This window comes from Ochotona curzoniae, unplaced genomic scaffold, assembly GCF_017591425.1.
Source record: "Ochotona curzoniae isolate NIBS_2020 unplaced genomic scaffold, NIBS_Ocur_1.0 contig_3527, whole genome shotgun sequence".
Classification (NCBI taxonomy): Eukaryota; Metazoa; Chordata; class Mammalia; order Lagomorpha; family Ochotonidae; genus Ochotona; species Ochotona curzoniae.
In genome coordinates, this window is record NW_024465897.1 from 392,611 (window position 1) to 415,000 (window position 22,390).

At 38.9% G+C, this 22,390-nt stretch overlaps 1 protein-coding gene across 1 annotated transcript in view; it reads left to right on the forward strand.

Annotated features, from left to right (window-relative positions):
- LOC121157579 (steroid transmembrane transporter SLC22A24-like) overlaps positions 1–22,390 on the forward strand; it is a 37,584-nt gene that overhangs the window by 11,934 nt on the left and 3,260 nt on the right. Inside the window, exons 3-7 of the mRNA XM_040981863.1 lie at positions 132–286; positions 379–547; positions 11,739–11,862; positions 13,936–14,051; positions 14,925–15,139. Coding sequence (XP_040837797.1) covers positions 132–286; positions 379–547; positions 11,739–11,862; positions 13,936–14,051; positions 14,925–15,139 — 779 coding nt within the window. The remainder of the gene's footprint in view (positions 1–131; positions 287–378; positions 548–11,738; positions 11,863–13,935; positions 14,052–14,924; positions 15,140–22,390) is intronic.

The window sequence follows — 22,390 nt, forward strand, 5'->3', positions numbered from 1 at the left end:
AAACTGTGGTATTCTACCAGGCTCAAATACAATGTTTGAATTGCTGAACATGTATCCTGAATTTCATGATACGGCATCTTTGTCAAGTTTCCCATATATTATATTTCTTACTAAATAATCTTATTTCTTAGGTATGGGAGGAAAACAGTGTACGTGTGGTGTGTTCTCCTGGTAGCCATCATGGAAACCTGTGTAGCCTTTGCTCCAACCTTCATCATCTTCTGCATTCTACGCTTTTTGGCTGGATTTTTTATCATGACTGTTTTGACAAACCCTTACTTACTTTGTAAGTTGACAATTTGAGACATTGTATTTATGTTTTGAATTAGCATTGGAATTGCCCTTTGTCTAAAATTGTGTATATGGTGGCTTTTTCAGCAATTGAGTGGACAGTGCCCCAATCACAAACTATAGTAGCAACAGTGTTGTCATGTGCCTACAGCTCTGGGCAGGCGATCTTGGGAGGATTAGCTTTTGCCATTCGAGACTGGTATACACTACAGCTGGTTATGTCTACACCATTGTTTGTCATCAGCTTGCTTTCCAGGTAAGTACAATCCTAGGGTAGACTATGGTGAAAATACACAAAGTAAATCTTGTCAGTTAAACATTTATTTGGTGTAGACCTGAGTACATCCATGATACCCACAGAATATGTAAAATATAAATAAGGAAATGGATGCCACTTGGCTAGGAGCTGGTAGTCATCACCGTGGTCGAGACAGAACTATTTAAGAAATCATTCATAACAGACAATAATATGTACTTTGTCATGAAGCAAAGACATTATTTGTTTAACTTTGTAAGGCAGAAAGTGATGGAGATTGTATGGTGGTTCTTATACTTGTAAGAAATGTGGTTGACAGCAAGATGTGATATTATATGACAGTTTGGTGATTTGCCTAAGGAGCCATTTGAAAGTACATGAAAAAAAAGGACATTTCACTGGAAAGTCTGAGGCAGATTTTTACAGATATTGAGAAGGTAGCAGAGATGTGGCATGCACGGAGGCACAAAACAGCATCACAAAAGCGGAAACTAAACACATAGCATTCAGAATCACACTGTCAATGTTAGCCCTCAACCATAAGCAGCACTGTTTGATAGGAAAATGATGTGTATCTTTGCTGCTGCTATCACAGGCACTGAGGAATTTTGGTGGAGCCTCTTAGTTACCACATGACTGTGCTACCCCAGAGGAACAGGCAATCCATTGATATATTTTTCCCCACATAAGCCTTGACTGCACAATACCTTCTTGAATGCTCACCCACTGGGGTTTCTTAACTGCATCCAAAAGTTCTCCAACTCAATCCAACAAACCAGCTGAGTTAGCATATCTACATTCCTCAAGTCCCAGGTACCATCCAGGCAGTCTGCCTGAAGGTAGCGCCCACTGAGATAAACTACAGAGCTATCAGGTGGCCCTGAATATCCTCTTTCAGATCCAAGAAGCTTCCAAGCCACCTCTTCTCCAAACCTTGTCCTACTGATCACTTGGCATGGGATCAATGGCCATACACACTTACCTGTCTCTCCAGGAAACACCATATTAGGCCCTCCAACACAGACTTGAATCTAGAAAGAAGCCAAACAATCCATCCTGAGCAGTAGTAATAGCTACAAAAAGTACAATGCCTATGTCAGAAGTTGACAGTTTGAGATTTGAATATTGTTTATGCCTTTCTCTCTATGGTTCAAGAATAATGGTTTCTTATGCTTAATAGAGTTGGATTACTATTTTTGGGGAATGTGATCATAAATGAAATTGAAACTATGACATAGTAAGTATTTTTTTAAAATAAAGGAGAAAGAAGAGGGGTATGTTGAGTAATATAATTGTACTCTTAGAGCTATATAAGTAAAATATATTAAGTTATGCATTTTGTTATAAATTTGAAATGTTGTCACTTTCTATAAATAATCAGAGCTAATACTATATAGAAAAATTAAAAAGAAACTAAAGTACTAAAAATTAAGAATTTAGTATGTCACAAAGCAGGCAAAGATGGCTGAATAGAGTGAGGACAGGCTTTTACACATGGAGAAGCATAAGCCAGGATGAAGTAGAGAGAGTATAAACACTGGAAATAGAAAAGGATGGGCCAGTGGCAGATGGACACCTGGAGGGCCTTGGACATGAGGAAGCAGCAGAGACAACAGAGCAATGCTGCACTAATGAGATACCCCAGTGGTGATGGGTGATCAGAAATCTGTGGGCAGCCAATCGGGAAGAGTTCACCAGGAACTTAGGAGATGAACCCAGACATAGCACTGCCCATCCTGCTTTTTTACTTAGTCAGACAGTGAGCAGAGCCAGAGTGACAGAACCCACGCTTTTGGGTACAGGAATAGAATGGGTTTCACAGCATGGACCACCAATTATGCCACATTGGGCACCATTTTGAGTCCTGAGGAAAAAGCTGTGGGGCTGGAGGGACAGAAGCTGGCTGCACATGTGATAAGCCAGGAGAGATCTCACTTCTGGCTCAACACATTGCACTGATCCAACAGGGAAGACAATACCAACTTGGCATTTTATACCAAAGTAAGTCTGGATGACAGCCAGACCTAACGGCCAGCAGGTACTGGCAAGACCACACCACTGACAAACCTCTGATATGGGACAGCTGATGTCTCCCTAAAAATGGGTCCCTGGATAAACTACAAGGAGAAAGGATGAACGGTAAAAGATGTGGCCACAACATGGGATCACAAAGCATTGGGAGTGATGAGCCAGCAGATAGGGCTACCGACCACGATGGAAGCCAAGCACAACAGCTTGGATCTGAAACTCGCTGGAGGGAGTGACATGAGCTACTGCAAATGAAGAGCAGAATTCTGAATGTTATCAGAATAGTTGATCTATAGATATGTGGGTGAACCAGCTTAAAAACTGCCCCTAGGGAGAAGAATCCACTAAACAGAGTTGCAATGACAAAGAATAAAAGAAGAAGAAGGGGTACACGAAATATTATTGACACCTCCTCCATAAAGGAGTAAAAACCTTTGTGAAACTCTGAGTTAACCGAGGAAGACATGGAAAAAGTAATTCTTAAAAAGATTTTTTTTAATTTTTATTACAAAGTCAGACATACAAGAGGAGGAGAGACAGAGAGGAAGATCTTCTGTCCAATGATTCACTCCCCAAGTGAGCTCAAAAGCAAGTGCTGTACCAATCCAAACCAAGGAGCCAGGAACTTCCTCCAATGCTCCCACATGGGTGCAGGGTCCCAAGGCTTTGGGCCATCCTCGACTGCTTTCCTGAGGCCACAAACAGGGAGCTGGATGGGAATTGGAGCGCCAGGATTAGAACCAGCTCCCATATGGGATCCTGGCGTGATCAAGGCAAGGACTTTAGCTGCTAGGTCACTGTGCTGGGCCCAAACAATTAAAGTTTAAAAGATTGTTATAAGTCTTCTTAATGAGGAGCACATACAGGAGTTCAAAAAATTTAAGGAGCATATAAGGAAATATGTTACACAGCAATGATGAATCAAACCAGAGATATTATAAATGAAGAACAATGCAGCACATTTCAGTGGAACTCCTCGGTGATGGAACGAGTGAGGCAGAAGAATCTCAGAAACAGAAGGCATCTCAAGCAGTAATGAGGAAACAATTAAAAAGCTGAAGAGAAACTAGTCAAGCTAAGAAAAGCATGCAGGAAATAAAGGGCACCAGCAAAAGCCAAAATATAAGGGTTATGGGAATTCCCAAAGGTGCAGAATGAGAAGATGGTTCAGAGATATATTCAATGAAATAATCAATGAGAACATGTCTAACGTGGAGAAAGAACTAGGGAATAAAACACAGGGGAGGCACATAACTCCCTACAGGGCTAAGCAAAGGAAGCCTTCACTATGACAAATCATATTGAAGCTCTCTTCAGTCGACCATATAGAAAATATTCTTAAACACACATGTAAATAAACAATTAACCAATTGAAATCTCAATCAGGCAAACTGCTGGGGTAAATTACTCCTGGCTTCAGATCAGCTCAGTTCTAGCTAGCCATTGTAGCCACTTGGGGAGTGAATAAGAATAGCTTCCTCTTTGTCTCTCTTCTTCTCTGTATATCTGATTTTTTCAATAGAAATAAATACACATATTTTTACAAATCAACAAAATAGATTCCTGACTAACCCAGTAGTCAAAAAAAAATTTTTTTTAAAGGGCGGAGAAGACATGAATTTAGAGACTCAGATCAATGAAATATGACCACAGAAAACTCAGACACATAGAATAATCAGGGACCATCACAAGCCACTAGAAGAAGCCCTAGAAGAAAAGGGTAGATTATTGGACTCATACAACCTACTAAAGTTGAATCATGAGACAATTAATTTAAATTGATCTATAGCAAAGATGGAGATGGACTCAGTAGTTAAATCCCTCCCAACCAAGAAAAGCCCTCCTCCACTGCAGAATTTTACCAAACTTTTCAAGAGGACTTACCCCAATTTTCCACAAGCCATTCAAAGCAATAGAAATGGAGGTAATTTTTCCAAACTTTTTATGATGCTAACATCACATCTCTGTCTGGTTCTGGGATTAATGAGAACTATAAGCCGATAACCCTGATGAACACATACACAAAAATCATCAACAAAATACTGCCCGACAGAGTCCAACAATATAAAAGATAGATCATTCAACCAGACCAGCTGGGATTTATCCCTGGCATGAAAGGTTGGTTCAACATATGCAAATAAAAAACGTCATGCATCACATCAACAAATGGGAAACAAAAACCGTAGGATTATTTCAACAGATGCTAAGAAGGCATTTCATAAAATCCAACAAACACTTCATGATAAAAGAAAAATCCCTAGCAGGTATGCATAGAAGGAGTATTCTACAAAACAATGAAAACAATGCCAGTATCAGGCTGAGTGGGAAAATATTGTAAGCTTTTCCAATAACATCTTCTGCTAGACAAGGACGACCACTTACACCACGGCTAATCAATATAGTACTCTCAGTACACACAGAGCTTATTAAGCAAGAAAAATAAATTAAAGGAAAGTCAAACTAGAAATGAGAATTTGAATTATCTCTGTGTACAAATAACATGATTTACTACATAGGAGAACCAAAAGACTTAATCAAGAGACTATTATAACTCACAAAGGAATTCGGCAGGGTATGAGGATACAAAATTAATGAACATAAGTTGATAACACTGATATGTACAAATAACTATATAGCTGAGAAATAGTTTGTAAACAGTTCTCTTTAAAACAGCAGAAAGGAATCTTAAATACCTTGGAATTAAGCTAAGCAAAGGTGTGGGAGACACCTATGATAAACATTACAAAACATTTTCAAAAAGAGAAGCAAACATTAAAAGATGGAGAAACTTAGCATGTTCCTGGATTGCAAGGATAAGCATCATCAAAGTCCATATTACCAAAACTAATACACGGATTCGATGTGATCCCAATAAAAATCACAGTAGTATTATTTTCAGAAATAGAAAATATGATATGAAAATTTATCTGGAAATACAAGACCATGAATAGCCAATGCTATCCCAAAGAATAAAAATCAAGCTGGGGGATTCACATTATGCTCAGTGAAAGAAGCCAATCCCAAAAGGATAAATATCATATGTTCTCTCTGCTTTGAGGCAATTGTTGTGCAAAATACAAGATCAACAGATGAAGAAGTAAACACGCAAGCACATAAATCAATCTAGAGGAACTGTGCACAGAGACTATCAAACCAAAAAATTAAGATACATTGCAATGTGCATGTCTATTCCCAAATAAAGACGGACCCCCAAAGAAACTGTTAAATATAGATTGACAACAGAATGATTTTCTATCATTGTCGATCCCTACAATATCAGCATAAAATTAAATAGCAGAATGATGGACTTGTGGCTGTTCTTGAAGAATTATACTACTGTAATAATTTACCATTAAATCAGTGGAGGGAGGGGTACACGGCAGTGGGGGAAATGTCCATGAGCCCAGGGAACTGTGTCATAAAATAATTAATTTGTTCATTTTAAAAACATGTCGAAAATACAGTTGAAAGCCTTAATAATAGATTAAGTCAGCGGGAAGAAAGAATACACAAGTCAGAAAATGATAAATTTTTTTTACTTATTTCACTGATGGAAAGAAAAAAAAATTTTTTTAACTGAAAAATATGTTAGGAGTCTAAAGGATAACATAAGATGTCCAACGAATTACTGAAAGCTAAAAATATTTTTATAACAAAGGAAACACTCAACATGCAATTGATAAGATGGCAGGAAAATATTTCAAGCTATGTGTATGACTAAGAATCAATTTGCAGTTTATACAAAAAGTTCAATAAGCTCAGTAATAACAAAACTAACACCTGGTAAAGAAATGAGCAGAGCACATGAACAGACAGTTTTTAAAGGGTGAACACGAAAAGCCAACAGACATATGACAAAATGCTTAAGAATCCTAACCATCAGAACATTGTAAACAGAAGCCACAACATTATGCTTCACTCCAGTTAAGAACAGTAATAATCTGCACGTAAGAAAAACAACACCTTGTAGCCAAGCTCTTAAAAGTAAAATGAACTGGGCCCAGTGCAGTGGCTTAGCGACTAAAATCCACCATTTGAACGCACCTGGATCCCATATGGGTGTTGGTTCAAATCCTAGCAACCTTGCTTCCCATCCAGTTCCCTCCTTGTGGCCTCAGAAAGCAGTCAAGGATGGCCCAAACCTTTGGGACCCTGCACCCCCATGGAATACATGGAAGAAGCTCCTGGCTCCTACCTTAGAATTGGTCCAGCTCCAGTCGTTTTGGCTGCTTGAGAAGTGAATCACGAGACAGAGATCTTCCTCTCTGTCTCTCTTCCTCCTTGTATATCTTACTTTGCAATAAAAATAAATACATCTTTTTTAAAAAGTAAAATGAACAGAATACAAAAAGCAGCATGCATAAGAATAAATAACTGGGCCCGGCGCGGTGGCGCAAGTGGTTAAAGTCCTCGCCTTGCATGCTCGGGATCCAATATGGGCACCGGTTCTAATCCCGGCGGCCCCGCTTCCCATCCAGCTCCGTGCTTGTGGCCCAGGAAAGCAGTGAAGGACAGCCCAAGGCTTTGGGACACAGCACCAACGTGGGAGACCCAGAAGAGGCTCCTGGCTTCCGATTGGCTCAGCTCCAGCCATTGCGGCCGCCTGGGGAGTGAAACATCGGAGGGAAGATCTTCCTCTCTGTCCCTCCTCTCTGTATATCTGACTTCCCAATAAAAATAAAATAAATCTTTTAAAAAAATAAATAACCACATTATGTATTCTTTTTGACCAGTTTTCAATAAAGTTGTTAACTAAGACAAAAGGGGCTATAGAATCTACAGCTACCTGGAATACAAACATTAGGAATGAATAATTGGTCATTAAATGATAAGTAGAGAATTTAAACTTTTCCTTGAGGTTGATACAAATAAAACATATCACACCTTATTAGATAAAACAACACTAAGAAGAAAGGTTACAGCAATAAGTGCCTACTTGAAAAAGTAGAAAATTTTCACATTCTCCATTGTCAAACATATCGATGTTCTGAAGGATCTAGAAAAATAAGAACAAATGGTGTAATGGGATTAGCTACTGCATGTAAAGTCAGGATTTTGTACGGGACCAAGTTGTAGGTGCTCTACTTCAATCCAGCTACCTCCTAATACACCTGGGCAAGCAGCAGATGTGGCCCAAGCACTTCGCCTCTGCTTCTCATGGGAGAAGTGGATATAGTTCCAGGCCTTAAGCAGCAAAGAAAGACCAATGACTGCATGCATTAACCATCTGGGAAATTAACCAGTGAATAAAGTTCTCTCTCTCTTTCTTTCTCTCTCTCCTTTGTTTTCATCTTCTGTGAAACTGTGTTTAATAATACAATAAAATTTTTTGGCTTTTTTTAAAGTTGCTTTTTTAGGATTCAATGAAATGCAAGAGCGTACAGGGTGATCCTCAAGTTGTGGTACCAGCATTTTGTATGAGTGCTGGCTTGAGTCCCTTCTGTAATATTTTTGATCGAATTTCCTGCTAAAGGCTGGAAGGGAGAGATGACTTCAGAACACCTCTGAGAGACCTAGAAGAAACTCCTGGCTCCCAGCTTTGGACTGGCTCAGTATAGATCATTGCAGCCACTTGGGGAAGGAACCAGAGAATGGTTTCTTACTTTCAAGTGAAAGTAAATAAATCTTTTTTTTTAAAAAGATAAAATTGCTAAACTGTTACCTAGAATAATTAAGAAAAAGACTCATACCAATAATCAGAGATTAAAAACATGTCACTGATGATACTAGAAAAATATAATAATCATTAGGAGTTATTATGAATAATTTTATGCCTACAGATCAGAAAAGCTAGAAGAAAATTGAGACATCTGGAAACATAAACATACCACAGATAAATCATGAACATATAGGATACCTGAACATATCAGAAACCATTGATGAGACTGAGTCTATAACAAAATATCTCCTAACAAAGAAAAGCCCAGGACAGAATAGCTTCTGAGCTAAATTTTAGAATTTTTTTAAGGAAGTAGCACCTATTCTTCTGGATGAAGAGGTGTAAAGAAAACCTACCATTAACAAGGGCATCATTATCTTGATTTCAAAACCAGAGAGGGAAACACCAAAAGAAAGAAAAGTGTAGATCCATGACCCTGTTCTCTCTGATATAAGGCAACCTTCACACAAAATGCAAAATCACCAGATACATAGTCAAATATGCATATTCATATATTGCTCTAGAAGAACTGTATAAGAGAGACTAACAAACCAAGAAGAAGAGATACAGCGCATCATCCATCTCTACTCCTGAATAAAAGATGGATCTCCAATGAAACTGTTAAAAATATCTTGACAACAGGATGCCAGACTCTCTGTCATTGTCTGTAACTACAATATCATGATGTACTTAAACAGCAGAGTGGTGGACTTGTGACTGTTGCTGAAGGGCTATACGATTGTAATGACACAGGGAATAACAGTAGGAGGGTGTTTGTTGGGAGGGTACAAGGAGAAACCTCTGAGCATATGGAACTACAACATAAAAATAATTTTTTTTTATTTAAATGACCCTGGTGAACATAGGTGCAAAAATCTCAAAAACAAATTTCAAGCACCTTGGTGAAGTGGAATCTATCCCAAAAAGACAAAGATGCCTCAACATATGCAAATCAAGGGAGAACCACATCAAATCAACCAAATAAAGGAAAATGTGTTTAATAATCTCAGTAAATGCAGAGAAAGCAACAGATAAAATACAGATTAAATCCTTGCAAGATGCAAACCTTAAGCACAATGAGTATAGGAGAAACCCGCCTCAGCTTAGAAAAGGGTTAAAAAAAAACCCAAAGTCCATCATTTTGAGTTGGAAAAAGCTGAATGCATTTTGATTAGTATTTGGAACCCAGTAGAAAGTCCATTCTTGTGACCCTGATTCAGTATATCACTGAAATTTTTAGCAAGAGCTATTAAGCAACAGACGCAAGTAAAAGACACACAAATAGGAAAACTGGAAGTCAAGTTATTCCTGTTTATAAATAAGATTCTAAGTAGGTGAAATGAAAGATTCCAACAAGGATTAATTCAGCAAAAGTTCAGGCTAAATCAACACACAAAAGCAAGAACAGTTTTGCCTTTTTGTGTGTTTTGTTTCTTCCTCTTTTTTGTTTTCATGTGAAACTCAGGTTTTTTTCTTTTTTCTATTCTTTTTTTTTTTTTCCTTTTTTGTTTTTAGATGATGTTTACCTAGTTGATCAGGGTGGGAACAATCCAAGATTAGGAAAAAGTGGGTTTAATCATTGTTTCCAAACTTTTTATTTCTTCTTCCCATTTCTTCGGTGGGGGTTGGGGGGGGGAAGAGGGAGATAAGAGGAGAAACCACATCCAACCTCCCAACCACCTCAGTACCTGGGCATGAGGAATGGCCAGTCGATATCAACCCAGGATCACAATGTGGCACATGCTACAAGTGTCCTGCCCAGGAGGATGTGATAGTTCTGAAACGCTGCTGACCTCAACAATCTATGGGTGAGAAATCCCTTCCAATGTCCATTGGCTGACTATGTCAATCTTAGTGTCTCCATTTGCCAAGATATTTGCTGTCATCATTTGGCTGGAGTAGTTTTCCAATTTATTCTGTTCTCCATTCTCTGCTATGGTATCAGATGTCTTCTGCAAGCGCCAATGGTCTACCATATCCTCTATGTGCACCAAGGCCTGCCGTACACCACTCCATCCTTTGCACTGAGGAGGACTAGTTCTCACAGGTGGGATCATGGACCCAGGACAGGTGACTAGGGTCCCACAGGACATCCCATCCCTGGGCTCACCAACTAGGCATCCACCACACAGGTGGACTTAAGAAACATGGGCCCGATGACACGGGCCCTACTGGACCCAGTACACACCACAGCTGAGACCCAGGACCAAGGCCAGATGGCCCAGGACCTGCAGGACCCCTAACCCACAGGGTTCAAGAGACAGACACCCACCATGACAATAAGATTCATGTGCAACAATGGTCACACTAAGAGAAATCCACTCACCTTAACAATGAGAGTTAAATACCTTCAAATAAAATTTGAGAATTTGAAAGAACTCTACAATGGGACATACAAAAGACTACTGAGAGGAATAAAGAAGACATGAGAAAATACAAAGACCTCCTATGTTCATGGCTAGAAGATTATCATCAAAATATTCTATTCAAAGTTATTTACAAATCCAATGCCATTCCATCAAAGCATCAATGTCATCCTGAGAAAAAATTAGAAAAAAATCCCTTCCAATACATAGGGAAAAAGAAAATGCCCCCAAATAACCAAAGCAGTTTTGAAAAATATAGAAAACAAGAGGCTTGTTAATACCAGATTTCAAGACATATTATAATTCTAAACAACCAAAGCATCATGTTACTGACATAAAAAACAAACATAGATAAAGTAGAGCAGTGCATAAAGATACATTTAGTGTATATTATTTAGATTTCTGGACTTACACTTTTTTATGAATTTTTGACTTCTGTCAAAAGCTATTGGTTTTCCTCCCAATTAGTTCTGGCAATATGATATATTACATTGGTCATTTTTTTTTGTATTTTTATGTATCTAAGATTAGTCCCTTAATGTCATGATCCTTTAATTTGCTAGTAAATTCTGTTGTCTACTTTTGTTGATACTTCTTTCACTAATATTCATAAATGATACAATTTCAGTTTTACTCTACTGTCTTGGTCATGCTTTGAAGTTAGGATGACTTTAGCCTTAGAACATGACAGAAATGATCAGATAGGCAAACCTAAAGTACAGGATGATCCCCAGGGGTGGAAGCAGAATTGGAAATGAATGCTAATGTGTATGGAATATTTTAATAGGGAGTGTTGAGCATATTGTGGAATTAGGCAATGAAAATGGTTGCAAAACCTCATAATTATCTAAGAAACCACTGAATTGTGCCCATCAAAGTATTACTGTGTCATAAATGCACGTTAATAACAATTGGAGCTCATGTAGATCATCTATGCCATCATTTTTTTGGTCATGTAGACATTTATTGAGAGTCACATACCTTAATCCCCTTGTGAAGATGAGTACAATGGATGAGGCACATCTGGTTGACACTGCTAGATTTATGTTAGTGTTACAAGGAAGGGGGAAGGATCTCAAGGTTAACAGACAGTTAAGCAGTTGAGTGTTAACTGATGGTTTGTGTGTTCTTCCATCAGGTGGCTGACAGAGTCGCCTCGGTGGTTGATTACCACCAATAAGCTAGAAGAGGCCACAAAGGCACTTACAAGGGTGGCACACATAAATGGAAAGAAGAATGCTGGAAAGATTCTGACCACTGAGGTGATCTGGGGAGGGGATCTGGTAATTGGTACAAACATGCCACAAATACACAAGCTCCCCAGCTGGGCTCCAGCAAGAACACAGGATAAAATTAGAATTCTGTGGATGGAGTATTACAGCTCTCCTGATTCCCCATGGATTCTTCATCTTAGCGAGGTCATCCAAGATAATGCATAGATTCACCAGCACATGTGTGCAAAATGACTTCAATGAAGAGCTGAGTATACTTTCATTTCACGTTATTTCACCTCCTCAAAGTTCCCTTTGGATTAAGCAGAAATCCTATCAAAGGAGAATTATTGCCAATATTGCTAAATTCTCAAGTCAGGCAACAATGAAATAATATCAAGATAAATGGTTTTGTCTAATATAACATATACATTTCATATTGACATATGAAGCTTCAGATGAATTTCAGATAACCCCCATGAAAGAGAAGTGCTAGTTTATCCTTACACTGAGGCATAATAACTACATTATATGTGTTTGCGTCCTTTATTTATTATTTAATTTTATGTATATTAAACATATATATGTATAGGCATCATATATTGATCAGAGCAGAAGAAACATCTATTTATTCAAATTTTAATCAGGAATATGTACTAAAAACATTAGACTCTTTTATACCTCTGCTTTTTCATTTTTTGGAAATATATAAGTTTAATGATCTTTTATTGCTTTTTTTCATGAACTGCTTGAAGCAACCTTACATATTATCATTATTAATAGCCTCTACTGTACAATAGGACACCAGAAAATATTTCTCCTGTAAAACTATAACTCAATAAAGCTGGCAAGCTATGTCTACACTGCTGAAGAACATTAGCCTAGGGTTAAATTATAAGTTAAATTATAAGTTGAAACCCTCAAATTTCTTTTCCATTACTCACAGTTCTTCTCATGTCCAATTCACACCCTGCTCTTTTCATGGCCCTTATCTTTGCGCCCTTTCATGGAGAGAGGCAATGTGCCTGAGACACGTGGACAAGGATTTCTCAAAAATCAAAACATGAGGCTCATGCAGCTGCCAGAACACCACTTGTGTCCCTGATGTTTGGTGTGCTTTTCATGCCAGTAGGCTGTTGATGCACTTTTGGGATCTCTATTCTGTTCCCCAGACTATATATGTCTATTTTGTACTATTTTACTATCGGTCTGTATCGTGTCTTGAAATAGGTATTATGAAATCTTCAAAATGGTGGTTTGTTGTTTTTTTTTTTTTGATCAAAAATGTTTTGCTCTTCCAAACTTTTGTGAAATTCAGGATTTTTTTTTAATTCTGCAAAGAATATCCTGGAATTTTGGATTTGTATGTTACATTAGGTAATATGGGCATTTTCATAACACAAGTATTAATTCTTCAAGTACATGAATATGGAAAGTCTTCTTCAATTTCGTTTATAAATGTCTTATCAATTTCACTGTAGAAAACTTTTCAAGTGTTTCATTTAGTTTATTTCTGAGCATTTTTGTAGGCATGGTGATGATACTTCTTTTATGATTTATTTTACATCAAGTTCATTTATATATAAAAGGTTCAATCTTTGTATGCTAATTTTATATTCTGTAACTGCACTAAATTTGTGTATCTATTGGATTTGATGCATGTTTCAGAATACATAAGATAAAGAATCATGTCATGTCACGCAGCAAAAACTTGTTTTTATAAAAATGGTGACCTATTTTTGTAGCTTTAAAATTTTTTTCTGTTACATACTTGATCCAGCTGAGACTGTAGGATAGGTCTTATATGCATACTAAAAATTCTAAATGAATCCTGAATCAATTGCCTTTTCATGATGTTCCCTTTTAATAGAAATCCTTTTTAATTATTTTTGTTCCTCTGGAATCTAATATTTAACTGGATTTATTCATTTACCGTTTGAACTCCCATTCCTCACTAGTTCTATTGCCACATAACATAAGGACTAGATTAATAAGTGCCCACATTCCCCACTAGACAGAAGTGTCCAGCAGTGCAGTGTGTCCCGTGTCCATCTCACCCTCTAGGACCCACCACTGTACCTGACACACGTCTCACAGATGCTTGTTCTTGCTTTACTTTTGAAGTTTGTGAGATCCACCGTGCAGGATGAGCTGGACAAGGCCAAAACCATGCCATCAGTCTCTGAGATATTACGTGCACCCAAGCTGCGCATGAGGATCTTCTGGATAAGCTGTGGAAGGTGAGGTCCACTGGCTGGTGGGGAAACTTAAAATACTGAAATGTCATCTTTCTTTTAAGACACATATTTATATTAAGTGAATTTTGTTCACATTTTTCATGATACAGATTTAGGACAATAGCGATATAGCTGGCTTTTTCGGTGACAGATGAGTTCACATCAGAATTGAAAATGATAAAAAAAAGAACTGTCTAAAAATGCCACATGAAGGATATTCAAGCACACTAGGATTCAGTGGGACCTAACCTGGCTACATGTATGTTTCCCAGCACTAAGTTCACTGTTGGAGAAAGGGATGAGGTGAAGATTTAGCACAAATAACTTGCTTTTTAAAGATTTATTTTTATTATTTTTTTTATTGGAAAGGCGGATATACAGAGAGGAGAGACAGAGAGGAAGATCTTCCATCCGATGATTCACTCCCCAAGTGAGCGCAACGGCCGATGCTATGCCGATCCGAAGCCAGGAGCTTCTTCCGGGTCTCCCTCGCTGATGCAGGGTCTCAAAGCTTTGGGCCGTCCTCGACTACTTTCCCGGGCCACAGGCAGGGAGCTGGAAGGGAAGTGGGGCTGCCAGGATAGAACCGGTGCCCATATTGGATCCTGGGCATGCAAGGCGAGGACCTTAACCACTGCACCACTGTGCCGGGCCCAAATAACTTGCTTTTTAGAAACATCCTATGGAAAGAAAGTGTAAATGAGCACAAATTGCAAACCTCCTATGTTCATTTATATCAACATTTTATTGCTTTTATACAACACTGACTTTAGACAATATTTTCATCCATTACAAGGCTTGCCTTCAAAATAGTAAGTAGAATTTCTTGGATTTCAAACCTTATTAAATTTGTCTTTAACCTCTTATTCACTTCAGACTGGGAGCAACTGTACCCTTTATGGGCCTGGTACTCAACCTGCAGGAACTTGGGAGTAATATCTTCATGTTCCAGCTTCTCTTTGGAGCTATCACATTCATATCCAGATGGCCTGTCTTCTTGTTACTAAAATATTTGGATCGACGCACCAGTCAATTGATATTTTTCTTCGTGGTAGGAAGTTGCATTATCATCAACACCTTTTTGTCCAAAGGTGAGCACCTTGGGAGTTTGGGGAGAAGTGTTTCCTTTAGTCTTTTGGAATTACTTGGTTTTCATCCTTGTAAGAAGAATAGCATTAGCACTGAGAGCTGAAGGTGACCAGAACTTACTAAGCTTTGACACTGATCCTGACTTGGGCTTCAGTTGACACTGAGTCTGTGCCATATGTCACAGAACCAGTGTCAGCAAGAGATGGCTCACAGCCATAGGTGTCTCCACCATGGGCAGGAGGTATTAAGACGCCCATTGCCATTACTCAGAACAGCTTCCTTCAGGGTCATGCCACCTGCCTTTGGATAAATGCCTTCTATTATCAAAGGCTTTCTCTGCATCTATTGAGATAATCATATGGCTTTTTGATTTTGCTGATGTGGTGTATTATATTTGTTGATTTGTGTGTGTTGGAGCAAACCCTAGATTTATTCCTGCATGCCAGGAATAAATCCCACGTGCTGTGGGTGAATGATCTGTCTGATGTTGGAGTCTGTCAACTGGCACTTTACTATTGATTTTTGCATTTAAGTTCATTAGAGATATCAGTCTGTTGTTCTCTTTCTCTATTGTTACTCCATCTGGTTTGGGTATTAGGAGAGTTTTGGCTTCATGGAGACATTTGAGGATCCCTCACCCCTACCCTTTTTATTGTTCTGAATAGCTAGTTGAGGATTGGCTTCAGTGCTTGAACCCTTTGGTAGAATTCATCAGTGAAGCTATCCAGTCCAGGGCTTTTCCTCATTGGGAAGGATTTAATTACTGATTTGAGCTTCTTCAAATAAGGTCTAATAGAGTTTTTACTTACCTCAATATTCAATTGTTGTTGTAAGTTACATGCATCCAGAAATCTTTCCATTTCTTCTAGGTCTTCCTATTGGTTGCTTTATATCTGTTTGCAATCGTTCCTGATTACTCTGAGTACATTTGAGGTTTCCTTTGTTGCATTTCCTTCTTCATCTCTTGCCAGGATTAATAGAACAGACAACACGAGATGCTTAATGCAGAAATGATTTTATTAATCTACACTGTAATCAGCATCCACACTTTCAGGATGATGCACTGTATTTGAGAATACAGACTTTTATACCCCCAAAAAATGCAGGTATCACACAAAAGCTTTCATTAATTCTTACCTTATGTGAAGCTGGCAATTCTTAGAATAATTATTCTTATGTTAGCAAATCTTTAAAAAAAAAAAAAGTAAGGGAGAAGACATTAGCACAGCATATTGATATGCTGAGGTCTGTTATTTACAACTCAAGGAAAGCATAGGAAGAGATAGTATTGAGGCCAGGGATGCTCTCTGTTCTGTTATTTTTAACCAGAGGGAGGCTCAAAGGAGAGATAACACTGTAGATTTCAGTCTGCCCCTTTGGGTTCCAAGGTTAGACACAAGCCCGGATGTTCCTGGCTTGTGAATAGCTCTCCTGTCCACGGATGCACTCACCACCTTCCATCTCTCATTTTGGTTATTCATATATTCTCCTTTTTTCAGTGTTGTTTTTTAATGTTTATCGGAAAGGCAGATTCAGAGAGAAGGAGATACAGAGAGAAAAATCTTCCATCCACTGGTTCATTCCCAAGTAGCCACAACAGCCAGAGCTAACCCAATCTAAAGTCAGGAGCCAGTTGCTTCTTCCAGGTCTTCCACACAGGTGCAGAGTCCCAAGGCTTTGGAAAATCCTTTACTGCTCCCCAAATCAACAAGCAGGAAACTGGATGAGAAAGGAGGCAGAATATGAATTGGAATCCCGGCATGTACAAGGCAAGGATTTCGCCACTGGGCCATCTCCTTTACTTGATTACATGGGCTATGTTGTAGATTTTTTTTTTTCATAGAACCAATTCTTGATTCCTTAATATTATTTATTATTCTTTTAGTCTCTATTTGGCATACTTTCTCCCCTTATTTTGAATATTTCATTTTTCTTCTAATCTTGGATTTGTTTTCCTGCTGCTTTTCTAGGTCTTTCATTCACCTGGTACATTTCTAGCTTCTTGATGTAGGGACTGATTGTAATAAACTTTCCTTTTAGCATTGCCTAGAAAGTGTTCCACAAGCTTTGATATGTTGTGCTAATGCTTTCATTTAGATCAAGGATTTTATTTCCTCTGATTTTTTTTTTTCTGTAACTGATGGCTCATTCAGCAACATGTTGTACAGTTTCCAATTACTTTTTGTATTTTCTGAAGTATTTGGACTTGCTAGTCTCCAGTTTCATTCCATGATGATCTGGCAACTTGTATGGTATTATTTCACTTTTTGGAATCTGCTAAGGCTTACTTTGCAACCTATGAAGAGGTCCAGTCTTGCAGATGCTTCAGTGCACTGATGGAGAAAAAAAACCGTATGCTATGACTCCAAGATACAAGCTTCTGTAGTTATTAACTAAGTCCATTTGTTCTGTGGTCTGGATGGGCTCATTTGTCTCCTTGCTGAGTTTCTATCTGGTCAATCTATCCATTGAAGTTGGTGTGATGTTAACGTCCCATACTAATAATGTATTGGAGTCTGTATCTCTCTCACTTGTTTTTTTCACATTTTATTATTATTGCTATCATTTTATGCTACAGTTCCATATTCCCTTTCCCCTCCCCAATTACCTCCCCTTCCAACTAGTTACTTTATATTATTACTAACATATAGTTCTTCATACTCTGTCATATGTCAATCATTGTAGGCTTGGAAAATGGCAGAGAGTCCAGAATCCTAGATTCAAGATATAGTAAACAGTTTCATTGTAAGTCCATCTTTGTCTGGAAACAGAAATGCATATCACACTGCATCCTCACACCAGGATGTTAGCCGCCATTTCACAGCTATTGTACATCCCCTCAAATGAAAAGTCATGATACAAAATCAACAATATAAAAAAAACCAGAAATTGACAATGCCATGAAGTTAAATGACATGTTATCAGATATGACAGTCTCCATTGCACAACTACTGTGCATTCCCTTAAATGAAAAGTCATGATACAAAATCAACATCAGGGAGAAAAAAGAAATGAACAACACTAAGAAGTTAAACAATATGCTATTAAATGACTAACATGTAGCTGAAGAAATGAAACTCAAGAATATTCCTGAAGAAAATGATGCTACTGCATGATCTACGTGTCATTAAAGGATTTAATCAGAAGAAATTGTTTTGAAGAGATGAAACCAACAGAAATCATTAAAATGCATGTGATATAGTTTCAGCTGATCTTTGTTGGTGACATGTGTCTCCTCCAGACAAAAAAAAAACATGGGTTTTTTGGGTTCTTTTCCAATCTACTAATCTATGATGTTTGATTGAGCTTAAGCCATTTACATTCAGAGTTAATATACATGGGTGGTACTTTGGTCCTGTCATTTTAGGAATGGGTTGTTCATTGGTTTAGTCTTCTGTTGTCATTTTACTGGGATGTTCTTCACATTTGCCTTTGGTTTTGGTAGGTGCTATTGCTCTTCTCTGTCAAGAAAACATCTTGAAGTATCATTTGTAGGGGCAGGTTTGGAAGAGCCAAATTCTTTTAGCTTTTCTTCACTGTTGAGGAATTTTATTTCATTTTCAAAGACAAAAGAAAGCTTTGCAGGGAATGTTATTTTTTTCTTTTAGAATCTGGAATATGTCACTCCATTCTCTTCTTGCCTCTAGAGTTTCCTGTGAGAGATCACCTGTGAGCTTAATTGGAATCCTTTATATGTCAATTGATTTTTTTCACGTGCATATTTCAGGATCTTTTCCTTATGTTCAACTGATGAGAGCTTGATTATCATATGCTGTGGCAAAGATCGCTTTTGATCAAGCCTATTGGGAATTCTGTGCCCCTCCTGGATCTTGTTTCCCAATTCTTTCTCCAGATTAGGGAAATTTTCCTTGATTATTTCATTAAATACATTTGCAAACTCAGCTTCTCTTTCTGAACCTTCTGGGACTCCCATGACTCTTATATTTGGCCTCTTAATAGTGTCTTTCAATTCTTGAATACTTTTTTTTGGCCTGATCCAGCTCTGCTTCCAGCTTTTTGTTTGTTTCCTCCTGATGACAGGAGATATCTGCCAATTCTGAGATTTTTTTCTTCTGATGCTTCATTCTATTTTGGAGACTCTCCACAGTACTTTTGCTCTACTGTGTTTATAATTTCTGATATATTACCCTTGATTTGCTTTACTGCTTCCTTAGATTCTTTGAGCTCTTGCATGAGCTTCTCCTTTTTGATCAGAATCTTTAAAATGAGTCTTAGGGATTCTGTGTCCCCCATTTTCTCAATATCTTCCTCAGTTAACTCTGAGGTTGGCAAAGGGTTTTGCTCCTTTGCAGGGGAGTTTTCAGTCATATTCATTGTGCCTTTGTCTCTTCTTTTGCTATTGAGCATTGTACTTCTGGTTAGCAGAGTCTTCTCCTTGGGACAAGTTTCTAAGCTCTGTCACCCACAGGTCTACAATGCAATTTTACTTATTGCAGTTGGTACACAATTTTTGCTTGCAACCACTTGTGCCACAACCTCCAGTGAGTTCCAGGTCTGGGTTCTTATGTCAGATTTCCACCGTGGTCTCCACAGCCACAGCTCTTGGCTCAGCACTCTCCACCTCCTGTGATACTGTGCTGAGGCTGCACCATTGTCTCTGCAACCTTTCTCCCACTTCTAGTGGAGCAGGTCCCGGGATTAGAGACACCAGGTGTGCTATCTAGTTAGGTTGTTGGTGGTGCTGATCTTGTTGGAACCTGTTAGATGTTAGGTCTGAGTGTCACATGGACCTATTTTGACTCGTACAATGCCACAGTCGGTATTTTTTTCTGCGGGAACTCAATGAGTTCTTGTGAGCTCAGCACATGTGCAGTTCACTGTTGTCCCCTGCAGTCCCAAAGCTATTGCCACAGTGCACAAACTGGTGCCTGTCGTACCACCACTACAGTTATTGATCTGCTGACCATCAGATCTGAGGGCTACCCAGATATGCCCCGGGTGGAACCTGTAGAATGCCACATCATTGCAGTTCACCGAGTCAGAAATGAGCTCACTCCCAGCTCAGAGCATGCTCCATTCTTTCCCTTGCCCTTTCCTCCTTATGCAAAATGGCACCCAATGCAGCTCTAGGGGGCTGACAGGTCTATGAATTCCACTCTGTTCTCACACTGCCCATCTGAGATTTGCTGCTCTCCCTCTGCTCCTGGTCAAATCAAATGGACCAGCAGAACAGACAGTTTTTTGTCTGATTTACCTCCCAAGCTCCCAGTGAAAGTCCCTTCCTACCTCGTTGCTGGTGGAGTTCAAATCACTGTGCTGGAGTTTCAGTCACTGCAACACCACACTGCTGTGCCAGCTGCTTTTCTGTGTCTGTCAGTCTCCAGGTACCCCTGTTCTGTTGTTCTGTCCTTTCCTATTTCCTGGAATATGTCCTCTCTGCTTCATTCTGATTGAACGCTTCCCTGTCCATTCAACATGTTCTTATTTATTCTGCCATCTTGATTCTCTTGTATCTTTCTTTAAATCTGCAGCTTGGTGCCCTGGAATTTGGTGTGAGTACATTTAGTGTCATGATTTCCTGTTGCTGAATGAATCGCTTAATCATTATGTGGAGCCCTTTTGTGTTAGTGTTGTTTTGTGTTGATGTCTATGAAGTCTATATTATCTTATATTAGATTTGTTCCAACAGCTCATTTTTCATCCCGTTGCCCTGGAATATCCCTTTCCATCCTTGCACTTTCTTTTTTGAAGATTTATTTTATTTTTATGTTGGGTAGTGAGATATACAGAGAGGAAGGGAGACAGAGAGAAAGAGCTTCCATCCATTGATTCACTCCACAAGCGGCCAAAATGGCTGGAGCAGAGCCAATCCAAAGACAGGAGCCTGGATCCACTTCTGGGTCTCCCACGTGGATGAAGGGTCCAAAGCTTTGGGCCATCCTCAACTGCTTTTCCAGGCCAAAAACAGGGAGATGGAAGGGAAGCAGGGCCGCCAGGATTAGAACTGGTGCCCATGTGGAATGCAGGTGCCTTCAAGGCAAGGACTTTAGCCACTAGGCTACTACATCAGCCTCTCATCCTTGTACTTTCAGTTTGCCTATCTTTGTTGGGGAGATGTGTTCCTGCTGGACAGACAGCTCATGTTTTTGGACCCATTTGACTGATCTATGTCTTTTGATGATTTTAAACCATTTGTATGCAGGCTTAATATCTACAGGTAGTGACTGGTTTTCTGATTGTTTAATTTACATTTATTTTGTGGCTTCATTGAAATCTACAGCATTTTTGCCTTTTTTAGCTATGATAGGCACTGTTTTTTTTTTTCTATCTGTAGCACAACTTTAAATAACATTTATAGGGCTTGTCTGGCAGGAGTAAAGCCTTTCAGTTTTTGTTTGCTTTGTAAGTATTTTATTTCATTTTCAAATACAAATGCAAAATTTTCTGGCTATGTCATTCTGGATTGACAATTTCTTTTTTTTAGAATCTGGCATATGTCGTTGCATTCTCTTATGGCCGGTAGACTTTCCTCTGAAAACACAAACATGATCTGATTGGTGTTCTAAAAGCTATCTGACCTTTCCCATGTGCAGAAATAAGTGTCTTGTTTTTATGTTCCGCCAAAGAAAGACTGAAATTGAGGTACCGTGGTGAAGATTGCATCTGGTAAAATACATCTGGAATTCTATGCTCTTCCAATAATGAGATTCCTGTTTCTTTTTAATTGAATTTTTGATGATGTTTACATAGTTGAGGTGGATGCATGCCCATGTGGACCACCAATTAGTGTGGGAAAGGTCAAGGATTAGGGGAATGTGGAAGAGACATTGTCCAAATTTTATTTTTCTTTTTCCTATTTCTGGGCATGTGGGCAAATAAGAGGAGAAGCCATACCCAGCACCCCAACCATATCAGTAGCTGGAAATGGGAAATGGCCACACAATGTTATCCCAGGATCCCTGATGTGGAGCATGCTCCGAGTGGACTGCTCGAGTTGTTCCAATAGTTTGAAAATGCTGTCAACCTGCTGACAGGGCTAGGGAATTCTTCCAAGGTCTTTTGGCTGATATAGTCCAACTTAGGGTCTCCATTCACCCAGATACTTGCTGTCAGTGCTTAGCTGGAGTAGTCCTTTGGCCCTCCATCCCCTGCTATGGTACTAGATGTCCTCTGTAGACCCCAACGGTCTGCCACATAGCTCTATGTGCATTTATTTGGGTATGCACTCCGTAGTCAGACCACAGATCTCACAATTATCCCCACGGCCAGAGTTCTGAGTCCAGTAGTTCATT